Raw genomic sequence first — 15,407 nt, 5'->3', positions numbered from 1 at the left:
TCCAGAATATATATACTTTATAGGGTCGGAAAATTATATTATAGAAATTACAAACGGAATGACAAACTTATATATACCCTTCTCACGAAAGTGAAGGGTATAAAAATGTCAAAACAAATAAAGATATTTTTGGATAAAATATTTAAACACTCTCACTCATGTTATCCATTTCTTTCATATTTAGGAATAAATGTTTAGATTCTCGTATGGCAAATGTAGTACATATTTTTTCCCATTTGAAGCATTAAACGTGTTTGTTGATGGCACCAAAAGACTATGTAAAAAAATACCAAAACAAATAAAGATATTTTTGGATAAAATATTTAAACACTCTCACTCATGTTATCCATTTGTTTCATGTTTAGGAATAAATGTTTACTAGATTGCTCCTTTCCGCGATCTGCAAACAGTCAATTTTTAAGCAGAAATTTTGGAAATTGTCATTAAAACACTCTGCTTTTTGATATAATTGATGAAAATCCACGTCTTTTTACAAGGAATAAACAAATAGACCACGACAATAAATGTATTAATTTTTTTGTTGAGATTTAATGAATAACTTACCAATTTAAACTTCAATGGCTTATCACACGTTGTCCGGAGAAAACCCGCCAAACCACCTATAACTTCATATAGGAAGGTGGAGCATCCGAACTTAATTTCATCAAAAGTATTGATGGTTTCCACCAGAAATAAGTTTTAGAGTTTTAATGGTCTCCACCAGTATATATTTGAGTTAAAATGGTATCCACCAGGTTATACTCACGATATTATATTTTCTCCACCAATTAAAAACATAACGAATGCTGTAGTTTTATGAAGACAACGCATAACTTAGAAACCTTTTGACCCATTTAATTAAACTTTTATGCTGGATTAGATCGTAGTTTACGAACTTTTTAAGTGGTGTGCATTCTTATCTACCATTACTATTGTCATATATTTGTCATATAATTTAGCTAACCTTCGGTTAGCAATGAAGCAATTATTTGTTATTTGTATGTTTTGTTTTTGTTCTTGGTGATTTAGTTGTAAATCAGCAGAAGTCCATGAAACATGTATCCACCGTGCCCGGTGTGTTTTTCAATATTTAATAATTAATTTTATTCGAAATGTATAAATATATAATTGATGAATAAACTATTATTTCACACCCGAGTTCAACTTCTACCGGGACAGGAAATTTTTTCAAATAGTAAATTATATTTTTTAGAATACAGAAAAGGCAGAATGGAATGTATTCTTCTTGCCATATTTAGTATCACTATCTATTTAACTCATACAATTGCAAAGTGTGTAGGATTGCTTTAAGAAGTTGTGAGTTGGTTGTACGAAAGATCGAAATATTTCAATATTTTTGCAAGTTTTACAAACGAGTCGCAACATAAAAATGCTTGTCGTATAACATTATTCTATTTTACTCTTCATTTTGTGGCGACCGCAGAATAAGTAACATTATGTGTTCTTAAAAATAATTAAAAAAATTCAAAATTAAGCTGAAATGAGTGTTTTTACTTTTTAATTTGTATTTATTATAAAAGATAAGACACATTTTAAAATTAAATTGCATTTATACGCCACATTACAACCTCCATTAAAAAAATTGTTTTACAAATTTAAGTTTAAGTTTTTTTTCAAAATTGTAACATATGTGCACTTAGTGCTAGATTTAGCACTTTTTAAACTCATTTAGCACACAAAAATGTAATCTAGCACCTTTTCTAGCATTTTTCAAATATTTTTGTCATTTTTTTAGCACTATTTATAATATATTCTACATATTTTGTTTCCGTCAATTTTAATTGTTTTTTATGTAAAAATATGTTAGAAAAATATGTGCAGTAAAAAATAAGTTTTAACCGGTTATTTGTAGAATTATCGATTCGTATAATATTCAAAAGAAATAACATATATATTTTTTATAGTAATTCAAAAATTCTAAACATTTTTTTTCAGAGCAATTTAAATTATTCCAAAAAATCTACTACTAACAATAATTGTTTCAATATAGATGCTATAGAGAAATTCGCGCCACAGGACCAGAATATATGGGTAAGGTTAGGTTGATAGGAGGATCAAATCCGAAGAAATACACCTAGGTCACTATCGGGCATGTTGTGCGATCCTTCTCATGAGAAAAAAAGAGAGAACTGAATGAATATATAATAACTAAAAAAATAAATAGTACATACGGTTTATAGAATTTTCTAATTTTTTTTCGGAATTGTAATAATATGTCTGTTTATTAACAAAAAATTGTTACAAGTTATCACAAATAGTTTTTATATTTCAATACAAATTTCACATATTTTTGTTAAAATTAGTAAAAACTTTAAGTTATTGAACGTATATGTATGTATACATATTCTGTACTTTTTGATTGGAAATATCATTATAATTTTAAACTCAATTTCAAAAATATTCACAAACAAAAATTTCAATTGATCAGTTCTGAAATTACTTCTTAAATCAATGATTTTTTAATTCAAATTGTTGAGATTAAAATCAATTTTAAGAAACAGTCAATTTATATTTCAAAAATATTTTCGATAAATTTGATATATTTTTCACTGGTTTTAATTAAAAATTTTGACATTTCTAAATTCCGTATTTAAATCATCCCAAAATAAGCGGATTTGGTAGGTTTGCGCACTAAGCTAAAACCTTTATTTATGTATTTGAAAAAAATACAAAAAATGGAGCAATTTTAGAAAAATTCTAAAAGATCCATTTCGAAATTACACTTTTTGGGATTGTAAAAGTAAGAAAAATCTATATATAAATTTGGGTACCTCGGTAGGCTATATGGTAGTGTGCTAGTCAGTCTGGGGTTGTTGGTTGAATTCCTACCGGAGACTCTGATATTAATTTACCCTGCTCGGTAAATTGGGTTGAGTATAATTTGTAATTGTATTGTAATGGATAAATAAATAAATCTGTATATAAAATTAAAATTTGTGTTAAACTCGTCCCATTATAAATGAAAAAAAAAATATTTTCTTAGGACTTTTTTCTAGTTTTTTTTCTTTATTTTTAGCACTTTCTAGCATTTCTTAAAAAATCTAGCACTTTCTCCCAATTAGGTTTTGGCAACACTGAATATACGCAACTTACAACCAAGTTGTTTAAAAGGTCACATCGTGCATTACTTGCATAAAAGACCTGTTTATGTAGAACTCGAATAATAAAAAATGTGTAAGTTTTTATTCGAATAATTTTAAAGATGAATATTTGACAACTCTAATGGGTATAAAATGGACAGAATTTTTTATTTATTAATTTTTAATTTTTTAAGCGATCAAATATAAAAGTCCTTAAAATAGTATCTACTTCAATTATTATTATTATTTTTGAAAATGGAAAAATTTAGTTTTTCTATACACAATATTTTTTATGTATTTGTGGTCTTGTTCAGGTCCAAAAAGTAATGTTCATTAGTTTTCCAGTATTTATTGCATTCTCCATTAAGAAACTATACTATATTAAAATAATTTTGCTACGGCTTAACTAATAAAGATGTAGGAACATTTTAGTGTGTGGGTCAGAATATATATATTTTTGTTTGTAAAAAAAACTGTATTCGATATTCTAGGACAATCACAATTTTTTGTCCTGCCAAAAAAAGTTTTCGTTTTCGAAAATTGTCTTCTTTATTTAAAACCCTTATTTATTGATCAATACTAATGGGTAGAAATATTTCAATAAATCTGTATATCCTTAAAAGATAGTATTACATGTAAATGTAATTTTTCCTAACTCTTTTTTTTTATTAATTCCAAATTATATTGAATTATAGATTTTTATATTAAATATATCTTTCCTGTTTTGAATATTAGTACTTACTATGTGGATTTTAAAAAGGTTTTAGAATAATAAAAAACACTTTAATTTAGCTGTTATTTTTATATTTGACGATACTTTAGAAAAATTTGCCTCTTCGCGGAGTTGTTAACTAATATATTTATATTTAGCGCTGTTATTTTTATATTTGACGATACTTTAGAAAAATTTGCCTCTTCGCGGAGTTGTTAACTAATATATTTATATTTAGCGCAATTCAAAAAAACTACACATAGGACTTTTTAGTATACTTGACCAATTATAATACCAAGTAGCGAATGTAATCATTGCATTCATAACTTCAGGGCAATCATCCACATTCGCAGTAAAACTGTCTGAAATTAAGAATTTAACAAGATTAAATAAAACATCGTTTTCATCTTTATTTAGGAAATCTAAATAAAGAACTAAAAGTCGCGGTCCTAATGATATGGTGGAACTCAAAGGTTATGAGTAACAGATCTTTGCATGTATCGCGATTACTGATCGTCATACGACTACAGATGTTAGAACTTAGAACTTTTGTAGGGAATTCGATTTCCCTACCGACTTGTTAGCGCAGCATCTGTTTATTCAAAATTGGTCTAGAAATTTCACTTTCAATTTGAATTTTAATTTTGTGGACTTAATTTACTCTTACCATATTTCATAAAAATCGGAATGGCAAATATATCTTACTTCGTATTTTCATACCACAAGTACTTTAACTAAGAAGTTCCTATAAAAATATTAACGGAAGAACACACAATATTTGTTCGCCCTAAAAAGTGATTTTTAGTTGATCAGTACACCAAAAGGCAAACTAAGGTAAAATAATATTATGGTGTTTTTATGATTTGAAACTTTTTGCTAAATCCTAAACCAATAAAGTTATTGATATATGCTTTTGTGCACATAAGTACAACCAGTAAATTGCAATAATAAAAAAATCTAAAAATTTCACATAGTATTAATATTAAAAACAGGGACGGTATGTATGATTTATTTACAGTGAAAAATTAAAATGTGATCATCCTCCAAGTAGTCATATATGACAAAATTACATTTTCAAATAATCTTATAAATTTCCACAAACTAAATTTGTAGAAACTAAAAACGCAGTTAGATAGAATAAGCTATTGGTTATGCTCACCATTGGCTTTCATTCTCCGATGTCCAAGGATATGGCCATTGTAAAAAAATTAAGGTAGAAGGGGCACAATACGCCACTTGTTTGAGGCGGCCTCAAATTAAAACCTCAATACATATTCTTAATTTTTTTTTTGGTTCGGATACTTAGATATGTTGGCTTTAGTTTTATTCCTTTCAATCTTTCCTAAGTCATCCTCATGTCAATATTTTTTTTTTAACTTTTCCGCACTTACCAAAAACGGCGATACCGCCCCATTCATGCGGTAAATTAAAATGTGATCATCCTCCAAGTAGTCATATATGACAAAATTACATTTTCAAATAATCTTATAAATTTCCACAAACTATATTTGTAGAAACTAAAAACGCAGTTAGGTAGCATAAGCTATTGGTTATGCTCACCATTGGCTTTCATTCTCCGATGTCCAAGGATATAGCCATTGTAAAAAAAATTAAGGTAGAAGGGGCACAATACGCCACTTTTTTTTGAGGCGGCCTCAAATTAAAACCACAATACATATTCTTAATTTTTTTCTTGGTTCGAATACTTATATATGTTGGTTTTAGTTTTATTCCTTTCAATCTTTCCTAAGTCATCCTCATGTCAATATTTTTTTTTTTTTAACTTTTCCGCACTTACCAAAAACGGCGATACCGTCCATTCATGAGGTAAATTCGCCAAGGGGATGGGGCAGATTTGTCATTAGTAAAATAAAAGAAAAAATTACAAAAATAAAAACTTATTTTGGTGTGTTATACTTTAATTCATTAAACAAAGTATAACACCGTCCAACACCATTTTTTACACACGAACCAAACCATATACATATTTTTTAATTTTTATAGTCTCAATAAATTAATTATTAAAATTTTCCCCTCTGAAAATTTCAAAGTACTTTTTTTGTTAAAATATTATGTATTTAGATAATTTGATATTGCGGAACCGAGTTTCCATTTTTCAAACACGAACCAAACCATTTACATACGAAAGCACATTATTTATATAGTGTAACTACGTACTCAGTTTTTCATTTTCTGATCGTTTGTCCTTTTTAAAGGACTTTAAAATTTGAGGTGCATACAATTTTCAAAAATGTTTAAAAAATATTTTTAGCCACCCTATTATAACAATATAGGTATTTTTGAAGAATAAAAAGATGTAAAAAATATCCTTATAAAAGTTTATTCTTATCCTTGAAATTTTATACAAAATTATTCAACAAAAAATTTCAAAAATTTGGTATTCCTAGCTCCATTTTTTTATAATATTTTTTAAATATCTCAATAAATTAATTAATAAAATTTTCCCCTCTGAAAATTTCAAATTCCGTTTTTTTTGTTATAATATTATGTAGAAAAATTAGAAATTTGATATTGTGGAACCGAGTATCTTTATCTCTATGATAAAAGTTAAAAAAGTGTAAACTTTGAAGAATATGAAAGGATAAAAATCTATTAAGGCTATCTTGCATTTTTTATCCTTTTATGTTAAAACTCCCTTCTGGGAAAGTATATTTTCCTTTTTAATTTAACACAATTATTCCGAACTAGCCGGACTGGGCGAGTATACCAGTTATGAATTTCTTTCAAATGTGATTTATTTTAGCAAATAAAATATTTATGTTGAATTTTATTTCAAATGCGACATTTTAAAGAAAAACTAATTTACTGAATGTGGGCTAGAGTCAAATAGAGATTAAAGGCCTGCACAAGACGACAATAATGCGACAATTTTTTAAAGAAATATCGTGTGCGCCATCATAAGCAGGCCTTTAATATGTATATTATAAAATTAGGAGGAGAGATTTATGTCTACATATATAAACGTTTTTTATGTAGCTTTTCAACGTGATATTAATGTTTATATTAATTATATTATATTTTATATCTAAGGAGTGAGATCGAAAAAATCTTAACATACATATATGTTTATAAAAAAGAAACCACTAAACTTACAGCTTTATTTTTTTTTATTTGATTCAAATTATTATTACAATTTACAAAAAAATATTTTTATAGTTTTAATCACTAGTGATGAAATTTTGAACCCTTTTCGGAAACCCTTCCATTAACGTTTTTATAGTGCTTTCTGTCACTTTGCTCGAACATGTAGACCATCTCCGTTTAAAATCTACCACACTTTTGGACACCTTTTTTGTACTCTTCAATTCTCTTTAAACAAGAGCCCAATATCTCTCCACTGGCCTTAGCTCCGGGCAGTTTGGAGGATTTGCCTCTCTTGGTACAAATACCACATTACTGTTCTTGTACCACTCAAGGGCTTGTTTACCATAGTGACAGGATGCCAAGTCAGGCCAAAAATAAGTGGACACATTATGAAGTCTTATGAATGGAAGCAGCCTTTTTTGTAAACATTCCTTGATGTAAATTTCGGTATTTATAGAGCCCGTTGTAACAAATGATTGGCTTATTTTGCCGCAACTGCATATTGCTTGCCATACCAAGAACTTTCTGGGAAATTTTGTCTGCTTTTGGGTCCTAAACTTTTCTTCAACATTCCCTCGAGCATCAGCAACATAAAACTTTTGACCTTGAAGTTGCGAAAAATCTGCCAGAACATACGTTTCGTCATCCATTATTCAGCAAGAATATTTTTTTTATAAAACTTGACTTCAATTTCAGTGCTCTGTTTTTGGCCTCTAAATTTTTAGCAGCGTTCCTGTCAGGAACTTTTTGAGCCTTGTATGTTTTTAAACCTGCATTAGCTTTAACTTTTCGTACCAAATAGTCCGAGCACTGAGCTAACCGAGCTGCTTTCCTACCGGATGTGTTGGGAGCTCTTTTGAAAATGCGTTCTATTTTTTTGGCTTTAGAAACATCATGTGGACCATTCTTTCTACCTGAACCAGGTTTTCTATCAACTGACAAGTTCTCCCGGTACTGTTTAATAACATTGGAAACAGTTTGACGGCAGACCTTTGTATGCTTGGCCAACTTTTTGTAAGACCAAGTTGGGTTTAGTTGAAAATATTTAATAATTTCAGTACGCACTTTTTTCTGGTTACTCATTTTAATCAGATTAACAAAAAAATTAATATAATTGACATTACACATAATAACTGACATGTTTTTCAAAGGTAACTTGATCAAAAAAAAAAAAAAAATCAAATAATACTTTGGTTGAAAAATGTAATGAAAAACGTGTGTTAAGAATTTTTCGATCTCACTCCTTATAATAATATTGCGCATATCATATTATCCTGAAGTGGATTTTAGAACATGCATGTTTTAATCACTAAACCGTCATAATCATATGAAACACAATCATGTCTGCCTCCCATCATATGTAAAGTTAATGTTTCAAATAATGTGCATAATTATTTTCGGCTACTCGACTAACATAATATGGGAGTTATAACCGATTATTGTATTATCATCAAAAGGGTCAGTAATACATAAAACACAAAAATTGTTTGGAAACTTTAAAAGTTATAGGAAATTCCCCAGGCCATTAACGAGTCACACACATGAATTCGAAATGTGAAAAAAATACTGTTTTGGGATATAAAAAGCATACGTTGAAAAAATCATACTTTTTTGACCATAGTTGACAATAAGTTCGAGTTATCGTATACGGACAAAAACTATTATTCGAGTAATTATAAATATATTTAAAGGGTTTTAGAATATATTTTATAAATAAGTACATTTTTTTGTATGTTACGTCAGACACGTTAATGGCCTGGGGAATTTGCAATAAAATTTTCAACCAATTTTTGTGCTTTATATCTTTCATTTCTGTTCCAATAAAGTTCAAAATTTATTACTAAATTGGAAAACTTTTCTAATTTTAAATGCACTTAGAAACTTCAGAGCCTTTGCGGCACCTATTAACGTTATCCTATAGCTTAATTTTTTGCATGACATAGTTTTACAACCCAAAGAACAATTCTAGAGGGGGAACGGCCTCTCGGACAATATTGTTTTACCTTCATACAAGAATGAATCACTCTAGTATATATAAATTATCGTAATTTTTTATTTCTTTAAAACGTACGACCGTCACTTTCATCACGAAGGAAATTCCCAAATATATTTTATATTAATAAATCTCATGCATATTTTGTAGATTGATGACAGCAAAATATTTAAGAAGAAAGATGTGAATTCATATAACAGTAGACCACGTTATACTGCGGCTAATGTTGTTTTCCGGGACAAAAAGGTATGTAGAGCTTTAAATTCTCAAAAATATTTTTTCGGTATGAATTTTTATTTCGATTACTGATTGCAATCAAAATTATTTTTTATTCCAACAACATAATTACCAGCGTTACCATTATGGTACTAAAGTTGCAATTTGACCCTTTTTCAAGTGCTTTTTTTTGTGACTTTTTCTAAATTCAACTTTTTGTCACTCTATGCCACCTCTTTCCCCTTTTTAGCAAAATCACAAATTTTTCAAATACAATCTTTTATGTGTACTAAAAGAGAGCAACTCTACAAATGTGAATTTTGGTTAGTGGGTTATTATTTTTTGTTTTGGGAATAACTCCATATGTCCCACGTATCGTCAAATTTACATTGGGGGAGTTTTTCCTACCGAGCGCGTCCCCGGGTGGTGAATAGGGGGTGGTAATGGACCATGTGTCCTCCCACAGTTTTAGTTAACTCAAGCTGAGGGAAGGCGGATTGTCCACCACCTAAGAATATTATATTCCCCGCGAACCAAAAAACTGAAAAAAACAACATGAAAAAATAAAAAGATGAAAGTTACTGTGCAGGGCCTAAATAACCCAGTACCGGAAGCAAATGTTGATCCATTCGCAGTCACGTCGTCGTCATCCTGCAATCGTGAGCAAAATACTACTATGGAGGTGGGAACCATGGCCTCCGTGGCGGATAATGCGTCAAGTGTACAGCATGCCATTGGAAAAAACATAGGGTGAAAGAGAAGGATGTTCCCGGAGAAAGCTCTAAGCTACCTCAGCCTTTAAATATGGGAGAGGGTTGCGACACCGCCATCCCAAAAAGGATGAAGTAGAGCAAATGGTGAAACAGGTGAGTAATAGCATAGCTAAATTACCTATTACTTAGAAAAGACTATCTGGAAGCACAGAGAAGGAAGTTGAAAAAGATGCTTCAGGGAGTCATAGTTAGTCAATTCAACAACACTCCAAAGGAAAAATCGGACTTTATCAGAAGAAGACTACCGGACGCTGCTATGCAGTTTACGATGACGGTAATCCGACAGGCAAAATTCCAATAGACCAGCAGAGTAAGGTCAAAGATCTGGTGAACAATGAGATAGTGGACCACGCAATCGCTTCAGTATGGCCGTGATGTTGATGAGGTTGGCATCTCACCAATGTGTTAGCACCCTAAAGAACCTTGGTAGTCAAAGTGTTGAGCTGGCCATGGAAAAATGGGACGTCTTTTACAGGAAAGAAGAACCTGAGGGAACCTTATTTGTAATAGGTTTCGACCAGAAATCTATGACTAGTCTAGCCATGAATAAAGGTAGAGCTTACTTCGCCTCTAAAGCTGTCATATTAAAAATTGGGAAGATGCCGAAAAGGACACTAAAATATCTAAGATACCTGAGATCACTAAAGTACCTAAGATCACACAGTAGCTACTACTAACGTTAAGGAGTCAAATTCTTAAAACGAGGAAGGTACCACTGACTCGCCAAAAGAAGGTACTGCTGCCCTTTCCAAAATTGGCGAGGCGCCAATTGGAAGGGTTGTCAAAACCGGCCTCGATAAGGAGCAAATACTGGTAATTTTGAGGAGTCAAATCCTAAAAGTGAGGAGGAAATCACTCACTCGCCTAAAGACAGAACAGCAATACTATCCCAAATAAGGAAAGTGTCGATTAAAACGACTGCTCCTCATATGCCTGATAAAGAAGCCGCAGTGCCATCAATGGTACCCACTGCATCAATAGCCACTTCAGGTTACACAGAGGAGTCAAATCCAACGAGCGGGGAGGTGATCACTAACTCGCTAGAAAAAAATTTAAATGGATGACAATGACTGAGGTTGTCTATATAAACCTCCATCTGATAGCTAACATAAACACAGACAAAATACATATAGCTTGCATCTGTTTACCTGCCTTTAGATTCTCCGACACTAACATCAACGTCGGAGCTGATGAAACTGGTCGAAGAGGCACAAAGGAAAAATAAGAAAATTGTAATAGGTTGTGATGCCAACTCCCACCATGTAGCTTGGGGTAGTACAAACACCAATCGCAGAGGACAAGCCCTCATGGATTTCCTTAATACTAAAGACTTGATCACATTGTACTTAGGTAACAAAGCTACCTTTGTCAATAAAATCAAAAAAGAAGTATTTGATATAACTATATGTTCTTAAGAGTTTATAAACGAAATTCTTGATTGGAAAGTGTCGGACGAGAACTCCTTTTTTGACCATCGGTACATAAGACTCAAAATCCTACGGCCGCCACCAAAGCCGATAAAGTTTCGGAATAAGTCTAAAACTAATTGGACAATTTTCGGTTCTTTACTAATGAAGCGTTTATGTCAGGATACTTTTCAATGTAGAAATAAAGAGGTCATAGTCGCCTAAGTAGAAAGTTGGTCGTAAAGCCAAACGAGACTACTGGAAACTTTTCTGTGAACAGCTACACAGCGTTAATGACGTATCGAAGATATAAAAAATTCCTATCCAAAACTCATGTCCAGCCGAAATCTATGGTCGAAGACACGGGCTGGAGGATATGGAGGAGACACTGAAACTCCTAATAGACTCCCATTTTACCACCCGGTATATCGAATAACATAGATGAACCGATATTGGAGGAAGGGGAGACTAACACGGAAATTGTAATTACATCTGATATGGTTAAAGGGGCAATTAAGAGCTTCGCTCCCTATAAAGCTGCAGGGCCGGATGGCATTTTCCCGACACTCTTACAGATGGAAGAGGTTTCCAAACATCTGTCTCAGATATTTACTGGAAACTTGAAATTCACATATACCCCCATTAAATGGCAGGATGCAAGGGTAATATTTATACCTAAAGCGGGAAACTTAGCCATGCGACATCTAAGTCTTATCCACCGAAAAATCTTACGTCCTTCCTACTTAAAACCTTGGAACGGATAGTCGATAGTATGGTTAAAAGCAGTATACATATGGGTGCATCCTTGATAGCAAACTATATACACTTTCTGTATGTATTGACATCGAAGGCGCCTTCAATAACGTGCACACTGATACTCTTATTCCTAGACCCGTTTTATGTTGACCGGGTGCTCCGTAACTGGATCAACCACATGCTAAGGAATATATAGATAAGCTGCGACATATACGATTTGTCACCTTTACTGTGGGTTACCACGATTAATAGCCTCCTAAGGACCCTAACCGAGAAAGGACTTAGACCTGTCTGCTATGCAGACGATGTCTTAATACTTTAAAGGGAAAGGATCCAAATTACTTGTGTAGAAGAGCTGAGGAGGCTCTGAATACGGTCTTAAGCTGGGCTCAGCCAAGAGGCCTTAATATTAACCCGCCAAAAACGGAAATTTGTCTTTTCACAAGAAAGACAAAAATTTATACGTATACCGAACCTTGCTTCCTGGGCAAGAAGATATCAGTGACAGGCAAATGAAGACATCACATAGAGGATAGGATCAACAAAGCACATCGGTGCTGGGCGATATGTAGGAGAACTATAGGCATGAAATGGGGTCTTAGTCCTACTATGACACATTGGCTTTATAAAAGTGTAATTAGACCAATTCTAGCCTATACTTCAATAATCTGGTGGACTGTTTTAGACAAAAAGTGCAATATCAAACTACTACAGGGAGTTCAGCATACACGCTGGGTATAAGTGGTGCCATGTGTACTACTTCCACCAAGGCTCTGGAAACATTGCTAGATATTCCACCTATTGAAACATATTTAAGATATGCGACCGAACGTCTCTTTACATTAGGTGAACTGGCCAAAAGCGGTTATAGGACACGTCACAATCATCGGATGTGCCTGATCGAATACCAGACACAGAATATGTCGGAAACTTTGAAACGCTGATCCCAGATAGAATGTATTCGTCAAGCGGAACATTAGAGAAAATGCCAGTAGGAATCCGTTGTTACACGGATGGTTCTAAATTGGGAGATAAAGTGGGTTCTATATTGAAGATCCAGAAGCAGAAATATACTCTCCCATAGGTATGGTTCACATCATATGAGTGGCCCACTCGGGATTAGTCGGTAACGAAAGAGCGAATGTAATAGGGAGCTAGAGGTAGTTAACCTGACAAACGCAAAACCATTCGACGCAATAAAAGCTGAACTAAATATATGGGTGTGAGAATCCCATAAGACCTCTTGGAATAATGAAACAGTGGATAGAACCAAGAAAATCCTATGGGTGACCCTTTTGAAAACAAGACGAAAGATCTCCTTAAAATGAGCAAGTCTGAGGTTAGTATGATAGTATGTATTCTGAGTGGACACACAGGATTACTAGCACATTTATGCAAAATTGGACGTGCGGATTCAGAAGTACGTAGAGCAGTGAAACTCTTGAGCACTTTCTTTGCCACTGACAGGCATTCGTCAAAGTTAGATCCAAGTATCTTGGAAGTGATGTTATTCCGGAAATAACACTCCTGACTAGCACTGATTGGAAGATTCTAAGGAATTACGTTCAGGATAATGAGTTTCTGAACACTGAAAAATAATTCAGTTCCCTCTTTTTTTCTCATGATAAGGAGCGCACAACAGGCCCGATTGTGGCCTAGGTGTATTTCTTCGGATTTGAACCTAAACCAATTTTTGTTTCTCTAAATAACTGATTTGTATTCCTACCTTAAATTTTGACATTTCTCGAAATACATGGAGTTATTGCTTACAGATCTTAAAAATAATATATTCTCGGACCATTATATATGTCTATCTATAATGAAAAATATAAACAATAGTATACATTTTGGGAATTTGAACATAAAAATTCTAGAATGAATAATTCAATCAAAATAATATATGTATAATAAAATGTAAATAAAATCTGTTCTTGTGAAAAATACTATCCATTTGTACAAAAAGTATGTTATAAGCATGGATGTAAGAGTTATTGGTTTTATGATTTTTTTCTTGTATAGTAACTATTATAGTTTAACTTTTATTTTATTTTTTAGACATAACTTTTTGAATCCAATTAATATTTACTCCTTGTTTACTATTAAAGACAACGAAAAAATATTTGTTATACATAACCATTATATTACAATAACTATGTTATTCGTCTATACCAATACATTTACCATATTTCATAACTACGTATTATTTGATCCTAGTCCCAATGTCAATAAAACAGTTATTTATATTTCTTAAAAAAGGCAAATTTTTTGATTTCTAGCAGTTATAAGAAAAGTACTTAATTTTTCATCTGAGTTTGTTCCTGTGTGGGGCTTGGCATCCCATTACTAAAAAGACATTAAGTCTTCCATTTTGTTTATTTAATCAAAATTGGCTCAGTGAGTTTGATTAAATTTAAAATTCCAATTTTTACACTTGTTTTGTACCTTTTCTTTCTAGCAATTATTTTTCAGTTAAACAGTTCTCAGTAGTTTGTGATTTCTCATCACTTTATCACATCGATAAAGTGATGAGAAATATTGAAGATGGTGTGCAAAAAAATGCAACAAAAAACGCTTAAATTGATAAATTCGTGATAAATATACATAAATGAAGTTTGTAATTTCTGTTTTTTATATTCACATTCGGAAAAGAGATGAAAATATTTGTTTTATTTTAAGCACACATAAATGAAAACATTAACATTTTTTATTTTAGCACATATTTGTGTAATGTTAATTGTGTAAAATAAAAAATGGTAAATACACAAATATGTCAAGTCAAATTATGAGGATTATTGACCGATTCTCATAATATTTTACAAAGACAATTTTGTTCTTTATGCCATTGTCATCCGCACTTTTGTAAGCCATTTTCAATACCAAACAAAAAATATTTTTGAAAAATTTCAATTATCTAGATCGTCCTATTGTGTTTATTTTTTATTGTTTATTGTTTTATTACTTGTTTAATTTTGAGTATGAAAAAAAAAAAAGAACGTGAGTGGTAAATTAAAGAATACTACCTTAATAAAATTGTTCGGACGTGTTTTTGGATCGGTCTTTTTATAAACTCAAACTTAAGTTGTTTACTGATAATTATAATTGTCTTGTTCAACTGAATTGAAATTATACGATTCACAGTGGTATAGGAAAAAAGAGGGAAATAATTCGGTAACTTCTAAACGGTTAATCCGATTTTAATGAAATTTGGTATGCACAAAGAGGAGGTGTTGTCGAGTTTAGGCCAACCAGGGGCCCGGCGGGAGGTCCTCAAATTAGGACACCTCGGCTATGTTAAATTTTTAAAACGATCCTATTTCTTCATTTGAGTTCCGATTTAAAAAAAAT

At 31.8% G+C, this 15,407-nt stretch overlaps 1 protein-coding gene across 3 annotated transcripts in view; it reads left to right on the top strand.

Moving 5' to 3' along the window:
- The window catches only part of LOC111682451 (transcription factor stalky), a 280,671-nt gene that overhangs the window by 166,799 nt on the left and 98,465 nt on the right, over nucleotides 1-15,407 (top strand). For 2 of the 3 annotated variants that reach the window (XM_046945656.1, XM_046945665.1), the window contains exon 5: nucleotides 9,062-9,157. The exons of the other annotated variant lie outside the window; for it this stretch is intronic. In XM_046945656.1, coding sequence (XP_046801612.1) covers nucleotides 9,062-9,157 — 96 coding nt within the window. The remainder of the gene's footprint in view (nucleotides 1-9,061; nucleotides 9,158-15,407) is intronic. 3 annotated transcript variants of the gene reach the window in all.

The sequence above is a fragment of the Lucilia cuprina genome, chromosome 2, assembly GCF_022045245.1.
Source record: "Lucilia cuprina isolate Lc7/37 chromosome 2, ASM2204524v1, whole genome shotgun sequence".
In the NCBI taxonomy this organism is placed as follows: Eukaryota; Metazoa; Arthropoda; class Insecta; order Diptera; family Calliphoridae; genus Lucilia; species Lucilia cuprina.
This window is presented reverse-complemented; position numbering and strand designations above follow the sequence as displayed.